Genomic DNA, 27,067 nt, shown 5'->3' on the forward strand with positions numbered 1-27,067 from the left:
CAAAATATGTATTTGGTGATTTTCTATGTTGCTAAAAATCCATTTCCCCTACAATTGTTACTGATCTAGTTTTAAATATTATAGGATGAACGTAAGTGTTCTTACCTGGAGTGGGCTGATCAAGAGTGGCCACAGTCTTTGAAGATGTGCCTAGCAAAGCTCTTGAGGATGTATGAGGAAGAGCACAGAGGTAGGCTTAGAGAAAGTGTTGTCAACGCTGAAGAATATTTCAAGATGCGGGAAAAAGAGGAAGATGGAGAATGAGCTCAAATTTTTTAAATTAGACTTTGCTAAGATGGTGTTGGCGAAGGAGGAGGCACTTTCCTAGTTGGTCAGTGCAAAACAGGTTCTTACTGAACTGAAAGCATATGTGGATAAGACGAGCCTAGATGATCTCGATTAGGTAAATGAATATATTGTTCTAATATTTTTCTTATGAAGGTGAACTAGCTATATACTATATTGTGCTATTTTCAGATAGCTATCGTACTGCGATGTTAAAATATATTTATGTGCCTGATATGAAATTGGTAAACAGTTGTTCGACATGAAATGTGAATTTATGTAATACTAGAATTATTAATTGTAAACTAATAAACCTCCTAAATGGGTCATGGAACTTTGCAAATGGTTCTAGCAGTAAAAGCGGTTGTGATGGATAGCCCAATGCCATGCAATTTTCTTCATCAAATCGTGTGTGATGTAGTTGAATAAAAGCAAACGGTTATCCAAGGCAGAGCATGCATGATAGTTACACCTATCACACACGAGGCTATACTTAAAACTGTGTGGGATGTACGTACGAACGGAAATGTTTTCCCTGGATTGATTGTGTGGGATATACATATGAACAGAAATGTACTTCTTGGATTGACTGTGTGGGATGTACATAAGAACGGAAACGTATTCCTTGGATTAACTATGTGGAATATACATAACAAACGGATACGTTTGTCTGGGGCAGACTGTGTGGGGCGTACTTACGACCGGAACCGATTGGGCATGTATAACCGTATTTGATCACTCGCCCATCGCACTTGATCTCATTTTGCCCAGCGTGTGTGACCGGAGGGCATATCCCCGTTGGTTTCTGGGTCGTGTGGGAAGGACTCCCCCTATCGCAGTCACTCACTTGGTGACGGTTCAAAATGTCATTTCAAAAAGGGGTTACAAACCGTTTGTATAGCACCTCGATGTACGAGTGTCACTCAAAACTTGAAAACTTCAACCACAAAACTCAACGGAAATCGCGTGAGATCCGTTACTATAATAGACAAATCATAAACTTTAGGTACTTTATGAACCCATTCATATTTTATTATTGCATAATACCTGATGTATTCTAACTTCTCCATGACTTATACCCTCAATATAATCCATAACATCATTAAAACAACAAAACTATGTAACAAAATAGAATTTGTCTATAACAGGACAGTCTGTAATGATCTGAACAAACACTATACTTATGTAACTCCAAAAACCTTAAAAGTTAGGACAATGTGGGCAATTTTTCTATCAATCGTGTGTAAAAATTTCAGAATTTCATCACATTCCAATGAATTATAGTAATTCCAGCACTAGGCACAAAAGTTTATGTTTTTTCCGCAGAATCAAGTCAACTACTCCCTTCGTTCCTAAATATTTGTCTTTTAGGATTTCAAATGAACTACCACATACGGATGTATATAGACATATTTTAGAGTGTAGATTCACTCATTTTCCTCTGTATGTAGTCACTTATTGAAATCTCTAGAAAGACAAATATTTAGGAACGGGGGGAGTATCAACCAAATCATCCCAAAGGCTTTATTTTGCACAAACACTAATTGAAACACAAAAACGCAATCATAACAGTAGCAATAATTGTGTCAACATACAAAAACATAAAGTAAAAGCAAAAAATTTAAGATAACTATTGGGTTGCCTCCCAACAAGCCTATTTTATGCCCCTAGCTAGGCGTAAGTCATTGTTTCAAGTATTGTACTAAAAGTAAGGGAGGTCATCCATGTTCATCTCATACTCCCTTCTTTCAGCAGCAAGCTTCCTAAGAGGTAAGCAAAAATAATCAAAAGGGCTAAGTTTATTAGGATAGGAATCTGTAAGATCAAGTTTAGGAGGAGGAGGTTCCTCCTATGGCCCTTTTAAGTGATGACTATTTCTTTGTTATACATGTTTCTTTGAATATGTTCATTTAGCCTTTTCTTAAGAATAAACCCCAACCCATTATTTTGTATAGAAAAATTATCATTATGTTCGGAAATTTTATCAAGTAAAACGGATGGGGGAACCTTTTTCCTAAGATTCTCATTGTAAGTAGCATAGTACAGAGATTGTAATCTCCTTATTTCCTCTTGGTTGTAAAGAATTTCTTCTATAGGAGGAAACCCACTATTTATATTGTAATAAGCAAATATTTCTCATGGGTCCTTCATGATATGGCCAAATTCATAAGCTAGGAATATAGTAACCATGCATTTAACAGAAAGATCATGAATGTTTGAAAATTCTAGAACTATCCTTTGTATAGCAGGATGCATATACACAAATTGTCTTTCAAATTCAACTATAAGCAAAGATATGGCATATTAAAGACTAGAATTTTTATTAAGAATTGATCCTCCTATGATAGGTAACGTGCCGGCACAAGTAAAGAAATCCTGAATAATGCCTTTTCCACTAATATTACCACTACCTATACGAAGTTTTTTAGTGTGCATGATAGTGGGTTATTCTTTATCAGGATCATCATTGGTAAGATTATTTAAGTTTTAATTAGCAACTTCATCAAAACTTCTTTTGAAATTTTCATTTTCCATAAGTAAACCTTGATGATCAAAAGGTTCCGCACTAGTGGCGGGAACATCACTAACTTTTTCAAACTCAAACATGATAGCAACTTCAAGCAAAGCAAAATATTTTTATTTTTTATTTTTTATGAGAAGTGGAAGGAGATGAAAAAGAGAGGCAAATAAAAAGTAGAGCAAGTAGATGATAGTTTGTATGTGGGAACCTGATAAGAATTTGATGATGTCTCCCTGGCAACTGCGCCAGAAATTCTTCCTGCTACTTGTAAACTACGTTGGGATTTCCCCAAAGAGGAGGGGTGAATCAGTACAGTAGAGATAAGTATTTCCCTAAGTGAGAAACAAGGTACCAAGGTTATCGAACCAATAGGAGAACCACGTGAATTCCTGTCCTCGGTACCTACACACACAAAAGCAAATACTTGCACCCAATGCGGGCAAGAGGGTTGTCAATCCCCTTGAACTCGTTACTTGCTAGGATTAATTTTGATAGTGATAGGTAGATAAATAGAGTGCAAACAAAATAAAAGTAAATAAATTGCAGCAAGGGATTTTGGTTTTAAGAATATGGTAAAGGTAGACCCGGGGCCATAGTTTCCATTAGAGACTTCTCTCTCGAACACATAGCATACGGTGGGTAAACAAATTACTGCTGGCAATTGATAGAAAAGTGCATAGTTATGATGTATTCATGGCAACGATCATGTATATAGGCATCACATCTGTGACAAGTATACCTACTCCTATCTGCATCTACTACTATTACTCCACCAATCGACCGCTATCCAGTATGCATCTATGGTATTAAGTTCATGACATACAGAGTGACGCTTTAAGCAAGATGACATGATGTAGACAAAGTAAACCCAATCAATATGAATAAACCCCGTCGTTTTACCCTTAATGTCAACAACACTATATGTGCCTCGCTACCCCTACTGTCACTGGGTGAGAACACTGCAAGATTGAACCCATTACAAAGCACCTCTCCCTCTGAAGATAAATCAATCTAGTTGGCCAAACCAAATGAATGGATTAGAGAGAAATACAAATCTATAACAATCATGCATAATAAAGTCTTAAAAAGACTCAATTACTTTCAATGAATAATCTAATCATAAACCCACAATTCATCGGATCCCAACAAACACACCACAAAAGAAGATTACATCGGATACAGCTCCAAGAAGATCGAGGAGAACATTGTATTGAAGATCAAAGAGAGAGAAGAACCCATGTAGATACTAGGTATGGACCTGTAGGTCTGTTGTAAACTACTCATGCATCATTGGAAGACAACAAGGATGGTGTAGAAGCCCTCCGTGATCGATACCCCCTCCGACAGAGTACCGAAAAAGGCCTCTAGATGGGATCACAGAAGCACATACGCTTGCGGCAGTGGAAAAAGTGTTTCAGGTGGCTCTCTGGGTGTTTCCCAATATTTGAGAATTTATAGAAGTGGAATTAGGTCAGACGGAGCCACATGGCACCCACAAGGTAACAGGGCATGGTCTGAAGGAAATGTGCCCTAGAGGCAATAATAAAGTTGTTATTTTATATTTCCTTATATCATGATAAATGTTTATTATTCATGCTAGAATTGTATTAACTGGAAACTTGATACATGTGTGGATACATAGACAAAACACAGTGTACTGGTAAGCCTCTACTAGACTAGCTCGTTTATCAAAGATGGTTTAAGTTTCCTAACCATAGACATGTGTTGTCATTTGATGAACGGGGTCACATCATTAGGAGAATCATGTGATGGACAGGACCCATCCGTTAGCTTAGCATTACGATCGTTCAGTTTTATTGCTATTGCTTTCTTCATGTCAAATACATATTCCTTCAACTATGAGATTATGCAACTCCCGGATACCGGAGGAATACCTTGTGAGTTATCAAACGTCACAACATAACTAGGTGATTATAAGTATGCTCTAAAGGTATCTCCGAAGGTGTTTGTTGGGTTGGCATAGATCGAGATTAGGATTTGTCACTCCGAGTATCAGAGAGGTATCTCTGTGCCCTCTCGGTAATACACATCATAATAAGCCTTGCAAGCAATGTGACTAATGAGTTAGTTACGGGATGATGTATTACGGAACAAGTAAAGAGACTTGCCGGTAACGAGATTGAACTAGGTGTGAAGATACCGACAATCGAATCTCGAGAAAGTAACATACCGATGATAAAGGGAATAACGTATGTTGTCATTACGGTACGACCGATAAAGATCTTCGAAGAATATGAGCATCCAGGTTCTGATGTTGGTTATTGACCAGAAAGGTGTCTCGGTCATGTCTACATAGTTCTCGAACCCGTAGGGTCCGCACGCTTAACGTTTGATGATGATTTTGTATTATATGAGTTATGTGATTTGGTGACCGAATGTTATTCGGAGTCTCGGATGAGGTCACGAACATGACGAGGAGTCTCGAAATGGTCGAGAGGTAAAGATTCATATATAGGATGATGATATTCATACACCAAAGTGTTATGGGGGTACCGGGTACATATTGGGTCATCGGAAGGGGTTTCGGGCATCCCCCGGCAACTACATGGGCCTAATGGGCCAAGAAGGGGACAGACCAGCCCCTAGGGGGCTAGTGCACCCCATGTAATCCAAGTAAGGGGAAGGAAAGAGGGGAAGAGAGAAAGGAAGCGGGGCAATTCGGCCTCCCCCTTCCTTCTCTCCTCCTTCCTCCCCCTCCAGATGGATATGGAAGGGGGGAGGCCGAATAGGGAGGCGCCCAAGTAGGATTCCTCCTACTTGGGGCACCCCCTTGGATGCCTCTCCTCCCCTCCAACCTATATATATGAGGGGGGGCACCGCTAGAACATACATCAACAGTTGTTAGCCGTGTGCGGCGCCCCCCTCCACAGTTTACGCCTTCGGTCATATTCATGTAGTGCTTAGGAGAAGCCCTGTGCGGATCACTTCACCATCACTATCACAATGCCGTCGTGCTGACGAAACTCTCCCTCGACACTTTGCTGGATCAAGAGTTCAAGGTATGTCATCGAGCTGAACGTGCGCAGAACCCGAAGGTGCCGGACGTTCGGTGCTTGATCGGTCGGAACGAGAGGAAGTTCGACTACATCAACCGCGTTGTCAAACGCTTCCGCTTTCAGTCTATGAGGGTACGTGGACACACTCCCCCCTCTTGTTGCTATGCATCTCCTAGATAGATCTTGCGTGAGCGTATGAATTTTTTTGAAATTGCATGCTACGTTCCCAACAATGGCATCTGAGCCAGGTCTATGCATAGATGATATGCACGAGTGGAACACAAAGAGTTGTGGGTGGTGATCGTCATACTGCTTACCACCAATGCCTTATTTTGATTTGGCGGTATTGTTGGATGAAGCAGACCGGACCAATCTTACATGACCACGTTCATGAGACCGGTTCCATCGACAGACATGCAACTAGTTTTGCATAAAGGTGACTGGCGGGTGTCTATTTCTCCAACTTTAGTTGAATTGAATTTGACTATGGTCGGTCCTTATTGAAGGTTAAAAGAGCAAACTTGATAAATCACCGTTATGGTTTTGATGCGTAGGTAAGAACGGTTCTTGCTAGAATCCCGTAGCAGCCATGTAAAACTTGCAACAATGAAGTAGAGGATGTCTAACTTGTTTCTGCAGGGCATGTTGTGATGTGATATGGTCAAGACATGATGTGATATACGTTATTGTATGAGATGATCATGTTTTGTAAAAGTTATCGGCAACTGGCAGGAGCCTTATGGTTGTCGCTTTATTGTATGAAATGCAAACGCCATGTAATTGCTTTACTTTATCACTATGCATTAGCGATAGTTGTACAAGCAATAGTTGGCGAGACGACCACGACACTACGATGGAGATCAAGGTGTCAAGCCAGTGATGATGGAGATCATGAAAGTGCTTTGGAGATGATGGAGATCAAAGACACAAGATGATGATGGCCATATCATGTCACATATTTTGATTGCATGTGATGTTTATCTTTTATGCATCTTATTTTGCTTAGTACGGTGGTAGCCTTATAAGATGACCCCTTACTAAAATTTCAAGGTATAAGTGTTCTCCCTCAGTATGCAACATTGTGACAGTTCGTCCTGCTGAGACACCACGTGATGTTCGGGTGTGATAAGCTCTACATTCACATACAATGGGTGCAAGATAGTTTTGCACATGCAGAATACTCGGGTTAAACTTGACGATCCTAGCACATACAGACATGGCCTCGGAACACTGGAGACCGAAAGGTCGAACATGAATCATATAGTAGATATGATCAACGTAGAGATGTTCACCATTGAAAACTACTCCATCTCACGTGATGATCGGACATGGTTTAGTTGATATGGATCACGTGATCATTTAGATGACTCGAGGGATGTCTATCTAAGTGGGAGTTCTTAAGTAATATGATTAATTGAACTTCATGATGAACTTCGTGATGAACTATAATATGCAAGGGATGACGAAAACGCTTTCCAAGCTCTTCATGATGCTGACATCAGCGAAGGTAGAAATCAAGAAATAGCATCAAGTGTTGATGGTTAACAGGACCACTAGTTTCAAGAAAAGGGCAAAGGAAAGGAAATGGAACTTCAAGAAGAATGACAAGCAAGTTGCCACTCCCATGAAGAAGCCCAAAGCTGAACCAAAGCCTGAAACTGAGTGCTTCTACTACAAATGGACTGGTCACTGGAAGCGGAACTGCCCCAAGTATTTGGCGGATAAGAAGGATGGCAAAGTGAACACAGGTATATTTGATATACATGTTATTAATGTGTACTTTACTAGTGTTCATAGTAGCCCCTGGGTATTTGATATCGTTTCAGTTGCTAAGATTAGTAACTCGAAACAGGAGTTACAAAATGAACAGAAACTAGTTGAGGGCGAGGTAACAATGTGTGTTGGAAGTGATTCCAAGGTTGATAAGATCACCATCGCATACGCCCTCTACCTTCGGGATTAGAATTGAACCTAAATAAATGTTATTTGGTGTTTGCGTTGAGCATTAATATGATTAGATCATGTTTATTGCAATACAGTTATTCATTTAAGTCAGAGAATAATTGTTGGTCTGTTTATATGAGTAAAACCTTCTAAGGTCATACACCCAATGTGAATGGTTTGTTGAATCTCGATCGTGGTGATACACATATTCATAATATTGATGCCAAAATATGCAAAGTTGATAATGATAGTGCAACATATTTGTGGCATTGCCGTTTAGGTCATATTGGTGTAAAGCGCATGAAGAAACTCCATGCGGATGGGCTTTTGGAATCACTTGATTATGAATCATTTGATACTTGTGAGCCATGCCTCATGGGCAAGATGACTAAAACTCCATTCTCCAGAATAACGGAGCGAGCTAATGACTTATTGGAAATCATACATGCCGATGTATGCGGTCCGATGAGTGTTGAGGCTCGCGGCGGGTATCGTTATTTTCTGACCTTCATAGATGATTTGAGCAGATATGGGTATATCTGCTTGATGAAACACAAGTCTGAAACATTTGAAAAGTTCAAAGAATTTCAGAGTGGAGAATCATCGTAACAAGAAAATAAAGTTTCTACGATCTGATCACAGAGGCGAATGTTTGAGTTACGAGTTTGGCCTTCATTTAAAATAATGTGGAATAGTTTCACAACTCACGCCACCTGGAACACCACAGCATAATGGTCTGTCCGAACATCATAACCGTACTTTATTAGATATAGTGTGATCTATGATGTCTCTTACCAATTTACCGCTATCGTTTGGGGTTATGCATTAGAGATAGCTACATTCACGTTAAATAGGGCACTATCTAAATCCATTGAGATGACACCGTATGAACTGTGGTTTGGCAAGAAACCTAAGTTGTCATTTCTTAAAGTTTTGGGTTGCGATGCTTATGTGAAAAAGCTTCAGCCTGATAAGCTCGAACCCAAATCAGAGAAGTGCATCTTCATAGGATACCCAAAATAAATTGTTGGGTACACCTTCTATCACAGATCCGAAGGTAAGATTTTTGTTGCTAAGAATGGATCCTTTCTAGAGAAGGAGTTTCTCTCAAAAGAGGTGAGTGGGAGGAAAGTAGAACTTGATGAGGTAATTATACCTTCTCTTGAATTGGAAACTATCTCATCACAGAAATCCATTCCCGTGATGCCTAGACCAAACTAGAGAGGAAGCTAATGATAATGATCATGAAACTTCAGATCGAGTTACTACCGAACCTCGTAGGTCAACCAGAACACGTTCCGCACCAGAATGGTACATTAATCCTGTTCTGGAAGTCATGTTACTAGACCATGACGAACCTATGAACTACATATGAGGAAGCGATGATGAGCCCAGATTCCGATAAATGGCTTGAGGCCATGAAATCTAAGATAGGATCCATGTATGAGAACAAAGTGTGGACATTGGTGGACTTGCTCGATGATCGGCAATCCATTGAGAATAAATGGACTTCAAGAGGAAGACAGACGCTGATGGTAGTGTTACTATCTACAAAGCTCGACTTGTCCCAAAAAGGTTTTTGACAAGTTCAAGGTGTTGACTACAATGAGATTTTCTCACTCGTAGCAATGCTTAAGTCTATCCGAATCATGTTAGCAATTGCCGCATTTTATGAAATCTGCCAAATGGATGTCAAAACTGCATTCCTTAATGGATTTCTTAAAGAAGAGTTGTATATGATGCAACCAAAAGGTTTTGTCGATCCTAAAGATGCTAACAAAGTGTGCAAACTCCAGTGATCCATCTATGGACTGGTACAAGCATCTCGGAGCTGGAATATATGCTTTGATAAGGTGATCAAAGCATATGGTTTTATACAGACTTATGGTGAAGCCTGTATTTACATGAAAGTGAGTGGGAGCTCTGTAGCATTTCTGATATTATATGTGGATGACATATTGTTGATCGGGAATGATATAATTTCTGGATAGCATAAAATGATACTTGAATAAGATTTTTTTTCAATAAAAGACCTCGGTGAAGTTGCTTACATATTGGGCATCAAGATCTATAGAGATAGATCAAGACGCCTGATAAAACTTTCGATGAGTACATACCTTGATAAGATTTTGAAGGAGTTCAAAATGGATCAGTCAAAGAAGGAGTTCTTGCCTGAATTCTAAGGTATGAAGTTGAATAAGACTCAAAAACCCGACCACGGCAGAAGATAGAGAGAGAATGAAAGTCATTCCCTATGCCTCAGCCATAGGTTCTATAAAGTATGCCATGTTGTATACCAAACCTATTGTGTACCTTGCCATGAGTTTGGCAAGGGAGTACAATAGTGATCTAGGAGTAGATCACTAGATATCGGTCAAAATTATCCTTAGAAGACTAAGGAAATATTTCTTGGTTATGGAGGTCATAAAGAGTTTGTCGTAAAGAGTTACATTGATGCAAGCTTTTACACCGATCCAGATGACTCCGAGTCTCAATCTGGATGCGTATTGAAAGTGGGAGAAATTAGCTAGAGTAGCTCCATGCAGAGCATTGTAGACATAGAAATTTGTGAAATACATACGGATCTGAATGTGGCAGACCCATTGACTAAACTTCTCTCACAAGCAAAACATGATCACACCTTAGTACTCTTTGGCTGTTAATCACATGGCGATGTGAACTAGATTATTGACTCTAGTAAACCCTTTGGGTGTTGGTCACATAGCGATGTGTACTATGGGTGTTAATCACATAAAGATGTGAACTATTGGTGTTAAATCACATGGCGATGTGAACTAGATTATTGACTCTAGTGCAAGTGGGAGACTAAAGGAAATATGCCCTAGAGGCAATAATAAAGTTGTTATTTTATATTTCCTTATATCATGATAAATGTTTATTATTCATGCTAGAATTGTATTAACCAGAAACTTGATATATGTGTGGATACATAGACAAAACACAGTGTCCCTAGTAAGCCTCTACTAGACTAGCTTGTTTAGCAAAGATGGTTAAGTTTCCTAACCATAGACATGTGTTGTCATTTGATGAATGGGATCACATCATTAGGAGAATGATGTGATGGACAAGACCCATCCGTTAGCTTAGCATTATGATCGTTCAGTTTTATTGCTATTGCTTTCTTCATGTCAAATACATATTCCTTCGACTATGAGATTATGCAACTCCCAGATACCGAAGGAATACCTTGTGTGCTATCAAACGTCACAACGTAACTAGGTGATTATAAAGATGCTCTACAGGTATCTCTGAAGGTGTTTGTTGGGTTGGCATAGATCAAGATTAGGATTTGTCACTCCGAGTATCGGAGAGGTATCTTTGGGCCCTCTCGGTAATACACATCATAATAAGCCTTGCAAGCAATGTGACTAATGAGTTATTTACGGGATGATGTATTATGGAATGAGTAAAGAGACTTTCCGGTAACGAGATTGAACTAGGTATGAAGATACCGACGATCGAATCTCAGGCAAGTAACATACTGATGACAAAGGGAATAACATATGTTGTCATTACGGTACGACTAATAAAGATCTTCGAAGAATATGTGGGAACCAATATGAGCATCTAGGTTCGGTTGTTGGTTATTGACTGGAGAGGTGTCTCGGTCATGTCTACATAGTTCTCAAACCCGTAGGGTCCGCATGCTTAACGTTCGATGATGATTTTGTATTATATGAGTTATGTGATTTGGTGATTTTTTGGAGTCTCGGATGAGATCATGGACATGACGAGGAGTCTAAATATGGTCCAGAGGTAAATATTCATATATAGGATGATGATATTCAGACACCAGAAGTGTTCTGGGGGTACCGGATACATATCGGGTCACCAGAAGGGGTTCCGGGCATCCCCCGGCAACTACATGGGCCAAGAAGGGGACAGACCAGCCCCTAGGGGGCTGGTGCGCCCCATGTAAGCCAAATAAGGGGTAAGGAAAGAGGGGAAGAGAGAAAGGAAGGGGAGTAATTCGGCCTCCCCCTTCCTTCTCTCCTCCCTCCTCCTTCCTTCACCCTCTGGATGGATATGGAAGGGGGGAGGCCGAATAGGGAGGCGCCCAAGTAGGATTCCTCCTACTAGGGGCGCCCCCTTGGCTGCCTCTCCTCCCCCCCCCTAACCTATATATGAGGGGAGGCACCGCTAGAACACACATCAACAGTTGTTAGCCGTGTGCGGCGCCCCCTTCACAGTTTACGCCTCCGGTCATATTCACATAGTGCTTAGGCGAAGCCCTGCGTGGATCACTTCACCATCACCGTCACCACGCCATCGTGCTGACGAAACTCTTCCTCGACACTTTGCTAGATCAAGAGTTCGAGGGACGTCATTGAGTTGAACGTGTGCAGAACTCGGAGGTGTCGTACGTTCGGTGCTTGATCGGTCGGAACGAAAAGAAGTTTGACTACATCAACCGCGTTGTATAACGCTTCTGCTTTCGGTCTACGAGGGTACGTGGACACACTCTCCCCCTCGCATTGCTATGCATCTCCTAGATAGATCTTGCGTGAGCGTAGGAATTTTTTTGAAATTGCATGCTACGTTCCCAACATGGCCTACCCACCTGGGTGTGCCCTGTTGCCTTGCCATCTCCTCGATTCGCATTTGGTCTGCTCCCGAAGCTTCTAGGGTCTCTTTTGTCCAGAAAAAATCGTCAAAAACTTTCGTAGCATTTGGACTCCGTTTGGTACTGATTTTCTGGAGAACCAAAAACAACCAGGAAAAGCAACTGACACTAGGCACTGGGTTAATAGGTTAGTTCCCAAAAATTATATAAAATAGCATAAAAATGCATATGAAGCATCCAAGATTGATAATATAATAGCATGAAACAATCAAAAATTATAGATACGTTGGAGATGTATCAGTAATCTCGAAGATTTTCCATGAGACTAAGATTTCTCATGGGCTTCTCATATTCGATATCAAACTCTTCATCTTCATCATAATAGTCATGTTCAACATCATCGTCGTCGTCATCATGTATGTGATAATCACCTAGGGCAATGAATTCGTTAGATGTATGATCATGACAATGTGCAAGTTTATGAAGTCTAATAGCCTCCATTATGATGTTGCTAATGGTTCCAACACCACTTTTAGGACGCATGAGATCACGAAGCTCAAATAGGCATTCATCAAACTTAGGATGACTAGGCTTCATATTATGAAAGTCTATAGACTTATGAAGAATCTCATTAAGGTTCTTTAACGAGTAATTGGGAAAGCACATTTCTAAGTTTTTCCACAAGGTATAGGCGCATTCAAAGTTTTGCATACACAAAAGCACATATTTAGGTAATCCACGAATCATAAGATTGACGGCTCTAAGATTACGAAGGATGTCGATTCCTCTTCATGAGATTAATGCAATGGATCAATAGGAGGCACATAAGGACTATGAATATACTTGCTCAAGATAAATTCATCAAAGATATCAAGAATTTCATTTTTCCAAGAGTTATAGTACTCTCCATCAAGAATGGGCACTCTACATCTAAGACTCCCCAAAGTAGACACGTCCATCTTCCTCCAATAGTGATTAAACCAAAGCAATGGAGACCAAAGCTCTGATAACAATTGTAGGATCAAGAAGATAAGTCTAGAGGGGGTGAATAGACTCCTAACCAACCAAAGGTGCGGTTTTTTGTTTTCTTGAGATTTTGGCACTAGTTAAGACTGTTGGAAATATGCCCTAGAGGCAATAATAAAATGGTTATTATTATATTTCTTTGTTCATGATAATTGTCTATTGTTCATGCTATAATTGTGTTATCCAGAAATCGTAATACATGTGTGAATACATAGACCACAACACGTCCCTAGTGAGCCTCTAGTTGACTAGCTCGTTGATCAACAGATGGTCATGGTTTCCTGACTATGGACATTAGATGTCATTGATAACGGGATCACATCATTAGGAGAATGATGTGATGGACAAGACCCAATCCTAAGCATAGCTCAAAGATCGTGTAGTTCGTTTGTTGTAGCTTTTCTGAATGTCAAGTGTCATTTCCTTAGACCATGAGATTGTGCAACTCCCGGACACCGTAGGAGTGCCTTGGGTGTGCCAAATGTCACAACGTAACTGGGTGACTATAAAGGTACATTACAGGTATCTCCGAAAGTGTCTGTTGGGTTGGCACGAATCGAGACTGGGATTTGTCACTCCGTATGATAGAGAGGTATCTCTGGGCCCACTCGGTAATGCATCATCATAATGAGCTCAATGTGATCAAGTGGTTGATCACGGGATCATGCATTACGGTACGAGTAAAGTGACTTGTCGGTAACGAGACTGAACAAGGTATTGGGATACCGACGATCGAGTCTCGGGCAAGTAACATACCGATTGACAAAGGGAATTGTATACGGATTGATTGAATCCTCGACATCGTGGTTCATCCGATGAGATCATCATGGAGCATGTGGGAGCCAACATGGGTATCCAGATCCCGTTGTTGGTTATTGACCGGAGAGTCGTCTCGGTCATGTCTGCATGTCTCCTGAACCCGTAGGGTCTACACACTTAAGGTTCGGTGACGCTAGGGTTGTTAGGAAGACTTGTATGTGATTACCGAATGCTGCTCGGAGTCCCGGATGAGATCCCGGACGTCACAAGGAGTTTCGGAATGGTCCGGAGGTGAAGATTTATATGTAGGAAGTTGTCATACGGTCACCGGAAAGGTTCGGGGGCATATCGGTATTGTACCGGGGCCACCGGAGGGGTTCCGGGGGTCCACCGGGAGGGGCCATCTCTCTCGGAGGGCCTAATGGGCTGTAGAGGAAAGGGGAACCAGCCCTACATGGGCTGGCCGCATCCCCCCCTTGGGCCCATGCGCCTAGGGTTGGGGGGGAAACCCTAAAGGGGGCGCCCCCCTTGCTTGGGGGGCAAGCCCCCTCCCCTTGGCCGTCGCCCCCCCTCTAGATCTCATCTAGAGGGGCTGGCCCCCTTCCTCCTTCCCCTATAAATAGAGGGGCAAGGGGAGGGCTGCACACAACATCAAAGGCGCAGCCCCTCCCCTCCCCTACACCTATCCTCCTCCGTAAGAGCTTGGCGAAGCCCTGCCGGAGTACTGCAGCTTCACCACCACCATGCTGTCGTGCTGTTGTTGGAGCCCTCTTCCTCAACCTCTCCCTCCTCCTTGCTGGATCAAGTTGGAGGAGACGTCTTCCCAACCGTACGTGTGTTGAACGCGGAGGTGATGTCCGTTCGGCGCTAGGATCTTCGGTGATTTGAATCACGTCGAGTACGACTCCATCAACCCCGTTCTCTTGAACGCTTCCGCTCGTGATCTACAAGGGTATGTAGATGCACTCCTCTTTCCCTCGTTGCTAGATGACTCCATAGATTGATCTTGGTGATGCGTAGAAAATTTTAAAATTCTGCTATGTTCCCCAACAGTGGCATCATGAGCTAGGTCTATGCGTAGTTACTATGCACGAGTAGAACACAAAGTAGTTGTGGGCGTCGAAATTGTCAATTTGCTTGCCGTTACTAGTCTTGTCTTGATTCGACAACATCGTGGGATGAAGCGGCCCGGACCGACCTTACACGTACGCTTACGTGAGACTGGTTCCACCGATTGACATGCACTGGTTGCATAAGGTGGCTGGCGGGTATCTGTCTCTCCCACTTTAGTCAGATCGGACTCGATGAACAGGGTCCTTATGAAGGGTAAATAGAAATTGGCAATTCACATTGTGGTTTTGGTGTAGGTAAGAAACGTTCTTGCTAGAAACCTATAGCAGCCACGTAAAAACTTGCAACAACAATTAGAGGACGTCTAACTTGTTTTTGCAGCAAGTGTTTTGTGATGTGATATGGCCAGAGGATGTGATGAATGATATATGTGATGTATGAGATGATCATGTTCTTGTAATAGGAATCACGACTTGCATGTCGATGAGTATGACAACCGGCAGGAGCCATAGGAGTTGTCTTTATTTATTTATGACCTGCGTGTCAACATAAACGTCATGTAATTACTTTACTTTATTGCTAAAAGCGTTAGCCATAGTAGTAGAAGTAATAGATGACGAGACAACTTCAAGAAGACACGATGATGGAGATCATGATGATGGAGATCATGATGATGGAGATCATGGTGTCATGCCGGTGACAACGATGATCATGGAGCCCCGAAGATGGAGATCAAAAGGAGCAAATGATATTGGCCATATCATGTCACTATTTGATTGCATGTGATGTTAATCATGTTTTACATCTTATTTGCTTAGAACGACGGTAGCTTAAATAAGATGATCCCTCGTAATAATTTCATGAAAGTGTTCCCCCTAACTATGCACCGTTGCGAAGGTTCGTTGCTTCGAAGCACCACGTGATGATCGGGTGTGATAGATTCTAATGTTCGAATACAACGGGTGTAAGCCAGATTTACACACGCAATACACTTAGGTTAACTTGACGAGCCTAGCATGTACAGACATGGCCTCGGAACACAAAAGACCGAAAGGTCGAGCATGAGTCGTATAGAAGATACGATCAACATCAAGATGTTCACTGATGTTGACTAGTCCGTCTCACGTGATGATCGGACACGGCCTAGTTAACTCGGATCATGTTATACTTAGATGAATAGAGGGATGTCTATCTGAGTGGGAGTTCATTGAATAATTTGATTAGATGAACTTAATTATCATGAACTTAGTCTAAAATCTTTACAATATGTCTTGTAGATCAAATGGCCCACGTTGTCCTCAACTTCAACGCGTTCCTAGAGAAAACCAAGCTGAAAGACGATGGAAGCAACTATACGGACTGGGTCCGGAACCTGAGGGTCATCCTCATAGCTGCCAAGAAAGATTATGTCCTAGAAGCACCGCTAGGTGACGCACCCGTCCCACAGAACCAAGACGTTATGAACGCTTGGCAGTCACGTGCTGATGATTACTCCCTCGTTCAATGCAGCATGCTTTACAGCTTAGAACCGGGGCTCCGAAAGCGTTTTGAGAGACACGGAGCATATGAGATGTTCGAAGAGCTAAAAATGGTTTTTCAAGCTCATGCCCGGGTCGAGAGATATGAAGTCTCCGACAAGTTCTTCAGCAGTAAGATGGAGGAAAATAGTTCTGTCAGTGAGCACATACTCAAAATGTCTGGGTTGCATAACCGCTTGACTCAGCTGGGAGTTAATCTCCCGGATGACGTGGTCATTGACAGAATCCTTCAGTCGCTTCCACCGAGCTACAAGAGCTTTGTGATGAACTTCAATATGCAGGGGATGGAAAAGACCATTCCTGAGGTATATTCAATGCTGAAATCAGCAGAGGTAGAAGTCAAAAAGGAACATCAAGTGTTGATGGTGAATAAAACCACTAAGTTTAAGAAAGGCAAGGGTAAGAAGAACTTCAAGAAGGACGGAAATGGAGTTGCCGCGCCCGGTAAGCAATCTGCCGGGAAGAAGCCAAAGAATGGACCCATGCCCGAGACTGAGTGTTTTTATTGCAAGGGAAGTGGTCACTAGAAGCGGAACTGCCCCAAATACTTAGCGGACAAGAAGGCCGGCAACACGAAAGGTATATGTGATATACATGTAATTGATGTGTACCTTACCAGTACTTGTAGTAGCTCCTGGGTATTTGATACCGGTGCGGTTGCTCACATTTGTAACTCAAAGCAGGAGTTGCGGAATAAGCGGAGACTGGCGAAGGACGAGGTGACGATGCGCGTCGGGAATGGTTCCAAGGTCGATGTGATCGCCGTCGGCACGCTACCTCTACATTTACCTACGGGGTTAGTTTTAAACCTCAATAATTGTTATTTAGTGCCAGCTTTGAGCATGAACATTGTGTCAGGATCTCGTTTAATTCGAGATGGCTACTCATTTAAATCCAAGAAAAATGGTTGTTCTATTTATATAAGAGATATGTTTTATGGTCATGCTCCGATGGTGAATGGTTTATTCTTAATGAATCTCGAGCGTAATGCTACACATATTCATAGTGTGAATACCAAAAGATGTAAAGTTGATAATGATAGTCCCACATACTTGTGGCACTGCCGCCTTGGTCACATAGGTGTCAAACGCATGAAGAAGCTCCATGCAGATGGACTTTTAGAGTCTCTTGATTACGAATCATTTGACACGTGCGAACCATGCCTCATGGGTAAAATGACCAAGACTCCATTCTCAGGAACAATGGAGCGAGCAAACAACTTATTGGAAATCATACATACTGATGTGTGTGGTCCAATGAGTGTTGAGGCTCGTGGTGGCTATCGTTATGTTCTCACCCTCACTGATGACTTGAGTAGATATGGGTATGTATACTTAATGAAACACAAGTCTGAAACCTTTGAAAAGTTCAAGGAATTTCAGAGTGAGGTTGAGAATCAACGTGACAGGAAAATCAAGTTCTTGCGATCAGATCATGGGGGAGAATACTTGAGTCACGAATTTGGCACACACTTAAGAAAATGTGGAATAGATTCACAACTCACGCCGCCTGGAACACCTCAGCGTAATGGTGTGTCCGAACGTCGTAATCGCACTCTATTAGATATGGTGCGATCTATGATGTCTCTTACCGATTTACCGCTGTCATTTTGGGGCTATGCTTTAGAGACTACCGCATTCACTTTAAATAGGGCTCCATCGAAATCTGTTGAGACGACACCGTATGAATTATGGTTTGGGAAGAAACCTAAGATGTCGTTTCTAAAAGTTTGGGGATGCGATGCTTATGTCAAGAAACTTCAACCTGAAAAGCTCGAACCCAAGTCGGAAAAATGCGTCTTCATAGGATACCCTAAAGAAACTGTTGGGTATACCTTCTACCTCAGATCCGAAGGCAAGATCTTTGTTGCCAAGAATGGGTCCTTTCTAGAGAAAGAGTTTCTCTCGAAAGAAATAAGTGGGAGGAAAGTAGAACTTGATGAAGTATTGCCTCTTGAACCGGTAAGTGGCGCAGCTCAAGAAAATGTTCCTGAGGTGCCTGCACCGACTAGAGAGGAAGTTGATGATGATGATCATGAAACTTCAGATCAAGTTGCTACTGAACTTCGTAGGTCCACAAGGACACGTTCCGCACCAGAGTGGTACGGCAACCCTATCTTGGAAATCATGTTGTTAGACAACGGTGAACCTTCGAACTATGAAGAAGCGATGGTGGGCCCGGATTCCGACAAATGGCTGGAAGCCATGAAATCCGAGATAGGATCCATGTATGAAAATGAAGTATGGACTTTGACTGACTTGCCCGTTGATCAGCGAGCCATAGAAAATAAATGGATCTTTAAGAAGAAGACAGCCGCGGATGGTAATGTGACCATCTATAAAGCTCGGCTTGTCGCTAAGGGTTATCGACAAGTTCAAGGGGTTGACTGCGATGAGACTTTCTCACCCGTAGCGAAGTTGAAGTCCGTCCGAATCATGTTAGCAATTGCCGCATTCTATGATTATGAGATATGGCAAATGGACGTCAAAACGGCATTCCTTAATGGTTTCCTTAAGGAAGAATTGTATATGATGCAGCCGGAAGGTTTTGTCGATCCTAAGAATGCTGACAAGGTGTGCAAGCTCCAACGCTCGATTTATGGGCTGGTGCAAGCATCTCGGAGTCGGAACATTCGTTTTGATGAGATGATCAAAGCATTTGGGTTTATGAAGACTTATGGAGAAGCCTGCATTTACAAGAAAGTGAGTGGGAGCTCTGTAGCATTTCTCATATTGTATGTGGATGACATACTATTTATGGGAAATGATATAGAATTCTTGGAAAGCATAAAGGCCTACTTGAACAAGTGTTTTTCAATGAAGGACCTTGGAGAAGCTACTTATATATTAGGCATCAAGATCTATAGAGATAGATCGAGACACCTCATTGGTCTTTCACAGAGTACGTACCTTGACAAGATATTGAAGAAGTTCAAAATGGATCAGTCAAAGAAGGGGTTCTTGCCTGTATTGCAAGGTACGAGATTGAGCACGGCACAATGCCTGGCCACGACAGAAGATAGAGAAAAGATGAGTGTCATCCCCTATGCCTCGGCCATAGGGTCTATCATGTATGCTATGATGTGTACCAGACCTGATGTAAACCTTGCCGTAAGTTTGGTAGGAAGGTACCAAAGTAATCCCGGCATGGAACACTGGACAACGGTCAAGAATATCCTGAAGTACCTGAAAAGGACTAAGGAAATCTTTCTCGTTTATGGAGGTGACGAAGAGCTCGTCGTAAAGGGTTACGTCGATGCTAGCTTCACACAGATCTGGATGACTCTAAGTCACAAACCGGATACGTGTATATTTTGAATGGTGGGGCAGTAAGCTGGTGCAGTTGCAAGCAAAGAGTTGTGGCGGGATCTACATGTGAAGCGGAGTACATGGCAGCCTCGGAGGCAGCACAAGAAGCAGTCTGGGTAAAGGAGTTCATTACCGACCTAGGAGTCATACCCAATGCGTCGGGCCCGATGACTCTCTTCTGTGACAACACTGGAGCTATTGCCCTTGCCAAGGATCCCAGGTTTCACAGGAAGACCAGGCATATCAAGCGTCGCTTCAACTCCATTCGTGAAAGTGTTCAAAATGGAGACATAGAGATTTGTAAAGTACATACGGACCTGAATGTAGCAGATCCGTTGACTAAACCTCTCCCTAGAGCAAAACATGATCAACACCAGAACTGCATGGGTGTTCGATTCATCACAATGTAACTAGAATATTGACTCTAGTGCAAGTGGGAGACTATTGGAAATATGCCCTAGAGGCAATAATAAAATGGTTATTATTATATTTCTTTGTTCATGATAATTGTCTATTGTTCATGCTATAATTGTGTTATCCGGAAATCATAATACATGTGTGAATACATAGACCACAACACGTCCCTAGTGAGCCTCTAGTTGACTAGCTCGTTGATCAAAAGATGGTCATGGTTTCCTGACTATGGACATTAGATGTCATTGATAACGGGATCACATCATTAGGAGAATGATGTGATGGACAAGACCCAATCCTAAGCATAGCTCAAAGATCGTGTAGTTCGTTTGTTGTAGCTTTTCTAAATGTCAAGTGTCATTTCCTTAGACCATGAGATTATGCAACTCCCGGACACCGTAGGAGTGCCTTGGGTGTGCCAAACGTCACAACGTAACTGGGTGACTATAAAGGTACATTACAGGTATCTCCAAAAGTGTCTGTTGGGTTGGCACGAATCGAGACTGGGATTTGTCACTCCGTATGACGGAGAGGTATCTCTGGGCCCACTCGGTAATGCATCATCATAATGAGATCAATGTGATCAAGTGGTTGATCACGGGATCATGCATTACGGTACGAGTAAAGTGACTTGCCGGTAACGAGACTGAACAAGGTATTGGGATACCGACGATCGAGTCTCGGGCAAGTAACGTACCGATTGACAAAGGGAACTGTATACGGATTGATTGAATCCTCGACATCATGGTTCATACGATGAGATCATCGTGGAGCATGTGGGAGCCAACATGGGTATCCAGATCCCGCTGTTGGTTATTGACCGGAGAGTCGTCTCGGTCATGTCTGCATGTCTCCCGAACCCGTAGGGTCTACACACTTAAGGTTCGGTGACGCTAGGGTTGTTAGGAAGACTTGTATGTGATTACCGAATGCTGTTCGGAGTCCCGGATGAGATCCCGGACATCACGAGGAGTTCCGGAATGGTCCGGAGGTGAAGATTTATATGTAGGAAGTTGTCATACAGTCACCGGAAAGGTTCGGGGGCATATCGGTATTGTACCGGGGCCACCAGAGGGGTTCCAGGGGTCCACCGGGAGGGGCCATCTCTCTCGGAGGGCCTAATGGGCTATAGAGGAAAGGGGAACCAGCCCTACATGGGCTGGCCACATCCCCCCCTTGGGCCCATGCGCCTAGGGTTGGGGAGGAAACCCTAAAGGGGGCGCCCCCCTTGCTTGGGGGGCAAGCCCCCTCCCCTTGGCCGCCCCCCCTCTAGATCTCATCTAGAGGGGGGGGGGCCTTCCTCCTTCCCCTATAAATATAGGGGAAAGGGGAGGGCTGCACACAACATCAAAGGCGCAGCCCCTCCCCTCCCCTACACCTCTCCTCCTCCGTAAGAGCTTGGCGAAGCCCTGCCGAAGTACTGCAGCTTCACCACCACCATGCCGTCGTGCTGCTGTTGGAGCCCTCTTCCTCAACCTCTCCCTCCTCCTTGCTGGATCAAGGCGCGGGAGACGTCCTTGCTCCATACGTGTGTTGAACGTGGAGGTGTCGTCCGTTCGACGCTAGGATCTTCGGTGATTTGGATCACGACGAGTACGACTCCATCAACCCAATTCTCTTGAACGCTTCTGCTCGTGATCTACAAGGGTATGTAGATGCACTCCTCTCTCCCTCGTTGCTAGATGACTCCATAGACAGATCTTGGTGATGCGTAGAAAATTTTAAAATTCTGCTATGTTCCCCAACAAAGACACACCCAAAACTTCCTACACATGCATTTCTGCAGAAAGTAAAAGGGTAGAGATGGAAGATTGATCAAACGTAATGAAGACACAGTAGTTTTTGGTGTGGTTCCGATAGGTGGTGCTATCGTACGTCTATGTTGATGGAGACTTGAACCCACGGAGGGTAACGGCTGCGCGAGTCCATGGAGGGATCCACCCATGAAGGGTCCACAAAGAAGCAACATTGTCTATTCCACTATGGCTTACGTCCACGAAGGACTAGCCTCACTCGGGGTAGATCTGCACGAAATAGGCGATCTCGTTGCCCTTACAAACTCCTTGTTTCAGCTCCATAATATCTCGGAGGCTCCCAAGTGACACCTAACCAATCTAGGATACACCACTCTCCAAAAGGTATGTCGATGATGAACTCATTGCTCTTGTGTTTCAAATGATAGTCTCCTCAACACTCAATCACTCTCTCGCAGATTTGGCTTGGGTAGGACAAGGATTGGAGTGGAAAGCAACTCAAGGAGGCTAGAAATCAAGGTTCAAATGGTTGGATTGGAATCTCTTGATCTCAACACATGAGTAGGTGGTTCTCTCTCTCAGAAAACGAATGGTGGAAGTGCAAATTCGTTCTGATGGCTCTCTTAGAGAGTAGGTGAGGGTGAAGGGGTATATACAACTTTCACCCAAAATCCAACCGTCTCACTTTTTTGACTCAATTCGGTGACACCGGTCCAAAAACTCGGTGCGACCGACCTGTGTAAAATATATGAACGTTGGGCTTTTCGGTGGGACCGAAGTGGAAATCTCGGACAGAATGAAATATGATAACCTAGGCAGGACTTTGTTTTGGTAGTTCTGATCAGTTCAACTTGGTGATTCCGAAGTGAACGAATTGGCTTACAGAAACTTGGTCACAACAACTAGGTGAGACTGATCGCAATCTCGGTGAGACCAAAATTCTAGGGTTTGTCTCTGGCAGTGTATAGGATCAACTCGGTGGGTCCGGGACAGATGTTTTCGGTGGGACCGAGATGAAACTTTTTGGGTTTGGACATATGTGAAGTGAAGAAACTGTTTGAGGGTTTTGGAGCAATATCATCAAGCACTTGAGCAATTGAGTCATGATCAAAACCTCATCTCCTTAAAATAGTATTGGTTTTCCTATGAACTCAATGTGATCTCATATCACTGAACCAAAAATGTATAGTCTTGAAGCTTTTCCAATTTCATGCCCTTAGCATTTTGAAGGGGTCAACATCCTCATGTCCTTGCCATGCCGAAGTTGAACTTTTCTGAAATACACTAGATAAAAGTATTAGTCCAACAATATTTATGTTGACATGAATTACCAAAAACCACCAAGGGAGCAAGTGTGCTTTCGGATACCATGTTGAAATAAAGAACGTGGACCAATTAGTATCTCGAGTCATAATTATTGGATTCGAGGTGTGTGGTATTTGGCATCCCCTTATCTAGAACTTTGGCTTTTCTTTCTCTCTCCCAAGGTGACTTGAGAAAGCCTTCCACCCCTCGATCTCCGCCGTCGAGCACGTGGATTTGCTTCCCCCTCCCCCCGTTTGCCGCTCCAGCAGCCAGTGGCGGGGAGAAGAATCCTGGTGTCTTGACTCCTACTAGTAGATAGGTAGGGTTTTAGTGCTCACATGGGCGTCGTTTGGATGGATGATGGTGCTCCTTCTTTGAGTCGGTCTTTCGGGTTCCGATCCTCCTTAATTTCGTCCGTTGGGATGGATCTCTGACGTAGATTCCTGCCAGCTCCTTGGGGCGGCAAGGTTAGGGTTTCTCGCCGTGCATACGCAATGGCGATATTTGATGTTAGGTTCTTCACATCAATTTAAGGATTCAACATCGACGACTGCAACTTCAGGGCGCTGGTGCTTAGAGGCACGTGCACAAAGACTTCCCGGCTGTCCTCGACAAGGTCAGACCGACTCCAGTATGGGAGCAGCGACAGCGGCGCGTCGGCAGTAATGGTCGCTCGGTGGCCCATAGACCTCAATTTAGTTTTTATTATGCTTGATGTGATTTGTATCGATGAATCTTTATAATAAATCTGATTCTTTTAGAAAAAAATATGTGTGTGGTATTTTATGCTCTCGTTTCAGTGCACAGATTTTTCGGGGTATCTTGGCGTCGGTGGACCGACCCGGTTGTTTATGGATAGCTGCCTTCTAACCGAAAATAGTCGGCGGGGGTATCTTGGCCAATCCGCACCAACCGGCACACACGGAGAGAGCGAGAGAGCAGAGCAGAGTGCGCGCAGAAGAAACTCGAGAAAGCATTTAAGAAGCGAGACCCCGCAGCAGATCGAACGGAAGTTGTCACCCAGCTCCACCAACTTCTTCCAGGCCAGCCAGCTCAGCTCTCCCACACACACTCGCTGTCAGATCCCGAGAATGGCGGTCGCCGCTCAGCCGCTGCTGGCCTCCGCGCTCCTCGCGCTCCTCCTCGCCGCCGTCTCCGCTGCCGATACTAAGAGTACGTCTCTTACCGTCTCAATCTCACCCCTTGCACGATCGGTTCTGTGTTGCTGTCGCCTGCTGCATTTCCTTAATTTCTGCTTTTCCTACTGAGGGTGCACTCCGGTTGCCGACCAGGTGTTTGGATCTGAGCTCTAGCTTCAGCTGTCCTGCGGCGCACGCAGACTCCGGCCTTGAGGTCTTCGTTCGGGTCGTCGAGCTCGTCGAACGCCATATCAGGGTCGGCATGGATCTCGAGCCCGGCCATCTGTTTCTGTTTGTTAGATATAGAATGACATGTTGGTGACAGTCTACTAATTGTTCTTGAAATCCAACTACTAGAAGCCTTTGTGAATTCAGAGTGTGTGGAAATCCAACGACACAACTGTTAATCCTTGTTATGTAACTCATCTACACATCACTTATAATACACTAACAAAAATGCGGAAATGTTGCTTAATTAGCGTCCTGGCAAAAAAAACATGGTTTCATTATGTTTTCCCTAGAAAATAAATTGCTCTTTAGTGTGCTCAGCACATCTATCAATCATTTTTACAAACTGTAGAACACCCAGGATTTTCTGCTGCTGTTTTTAGAATCCAGATCTGGTCATGTAATTTTTTTAAGGCTAAACGTAGTTCCCCGTCAGATCGTTATGTTTTGTCTTGTTTGTGAACATGCAAAAGCTTTGCATGTTGATGTATCAGAATAAGAAATGTGCAACCAAACAGTAGGTCTCCGGCAACCAACAACATCCCAACCATCACAAATGACGATGTCTGTGGAACCTATTGGCTATCCCCAAATCAGCCATATCGTTGATCCTGTCATTGTAGCTCTGTACTTCTCAGCTTATCTTGTAATCTACGTGTATTCTGCTCCCTCCTGATATGCAAACAGAGTCTGTGCCTTCCCTTTGGGCATTTGGCCTTGGGTGTACTGGCCTGATTTTGAAATGATCAAGTAACATTGCGAAGGCCGCTGATTGTTAATGATTCTTTATAGTGCTTGTATTCCTAGCGTGCACCTATTTGTGTCCGCATACTGTGAACTAGCTCTGATTTTTAGTTGCTTATCTATCATTTTTGTCCTGCAGAAGGTAGTTGCTTTACTATAGAGAACTAATAATCCAATCTAAGTAAAAATCTCTGAAATTAGCTTAAGGCCCAAGCTACAAGATACTATATTGCTAACTTAGATGAGAAAGTTTCAAATCGAGAGGTCACATCCAACCTTTCCCAAACTTGGTGCTGGGTTGGTCATGTATTGTACGTAGATAACACACACCACCTCTTGCACAACTGAATGCTGGAATTTGTAGTATTCCTCAAATGACATCCTTGAATTATCTCATTTACAGATAACCCTGCCGATGAGCTTGTGAGCTTGATCAACTCCAACCGTACCGCCAGCAAGGCATCAAATCTTGCTGACAATCAAGGTCTTGGATGCATTGCTCTGCAGTACATAAAAGCATATAAGGGTCAGTGCGACCAGGTGGGTGGAAACAAGAAGCCTGTGGATTCCAGTTTCATTGACACATTTGCCCCAAATTGTGGTGTCCAAGCTGCAAGCCTTGCCAAGATCACTGGGAGGCTCCTGGCGTGCCAGCCAAGCTACCCGCCTCCAGCGCAGGCCTTCGACATGCTCATTGCTGATGAGAGGAGCCTCCAGGTACTGCATAGCAAGAACCACACAGAGGTGGGGGCGGCTGTCACCGGCACTTCTGGCGGCGGCCCGTATTTCTGGTGTGTCTTGTTCAGCAATGGGAAGGCCAACTCGAGCTTCACGGTAGAAGGGGGAGTTCCCAAGACTGCACATCCTGGATGCTTCAGCGGCAACAATGACGAGTGCAGTGGTGCCATTTCGACCGGTGTGGGTGCATGGACACTGGTGTCGGCCACTCTTTTTGCTCTGGCTGGCGCCTTTACTTTGTGAGCTTGTGCAGAGATGCATCGGCGCACCGTTCTTTTGCCAATTTTCAGATCTGGTAGAGCACACTAGTTGCAGTGTCTCTACTTTACCACAATTCTTTTGCTCCTTTTTAGCAGGTGATTTCTGTAAGGACTAAAAGGATTATGGTTTTCAACATTTGTGACGAGTTTACCTGTGCAGGTTGTTAATGCATTTGGTGTAACCGTTGGAGTTTCGCAGTATTTTTTATAGGAAGGCCATCATGCCTAGCTTAACTTTACCCAAATGATAAGTGACACACGTGTGGCATGAAGTAACACCGACCTGACGTTTTTATAACTAAAATTGCCATTAAAAAAACCAAAAAACCGAGACTTGCCATCCAAACAGAAAGTTGGTATGCTTCACAATTAAAGTTGCCATTCCCGAATAACTAAATTTGCCATCCAAAAATGTCAGGGCGGTATTGCTT

At 43.3% G+C, this 27,067-nt stretch overlaps 1 protein-coding gene across 1 annotated transcript; it reads left to right on the top strand.

Annotated features, from left to right (window-relative positions):
* The first annotated feature begins 24,415 nt into the window (after positions 1-24,415).
* LOC123147425 (uncharacterized) lies at positions 24,416-26,818 on the top strand. Its single transcript, XM_044566671.1, has 2 exons — positions 24,416-24,700; positions 26,042-26,818. Exons 1-2 carry the CDS (start codon positions 24,619-24,621, stop codon positions 26,617-26,619), a joined length of 660 nt encoding a protein of 219 aa, XP_044422606.1. The 5' UTR covers positions 24,416-24,618; the 3' UTR covers positions 26,620-26,818.
* The last annotated feature ends 249 nt before the right edge of the window (positions 26,819-27,067 follow it).

The sequence above is a fragment of the Triticum aestivum genome, chromosome 7A, assembly GCF_018294505.1.
Source record: "Triticum aestivum cultivar Chinese Spring chromosome 7A, IWGSC CS RefSeq v2.1, whole genome shotgun sequence".
Lineage (NCBI taxonomy): Eukaryota > Viridiplantae > Streptophyta > Magnoliopsida > Poales > Poaceae > Triticum > Triticum aestivum.

Bases quoted from the DNA above. Each gene is read 5' to 3' on its own strand.
- LOC123147425 (XM_044566671.1), top strand. From the start codon at position 24,619: ATGGCGGTCGCCGCTCAGCCGCTGCTGGCCTCCGCGCTCCTCGCGCTC. The intron at 24,701-26,041 runs GTACGTCTCTTA...TCTCATTTACAG, and splicing joins CTCCGCTGCCGATACTAAGA to ATAACCCTGCCGATGAGCTT.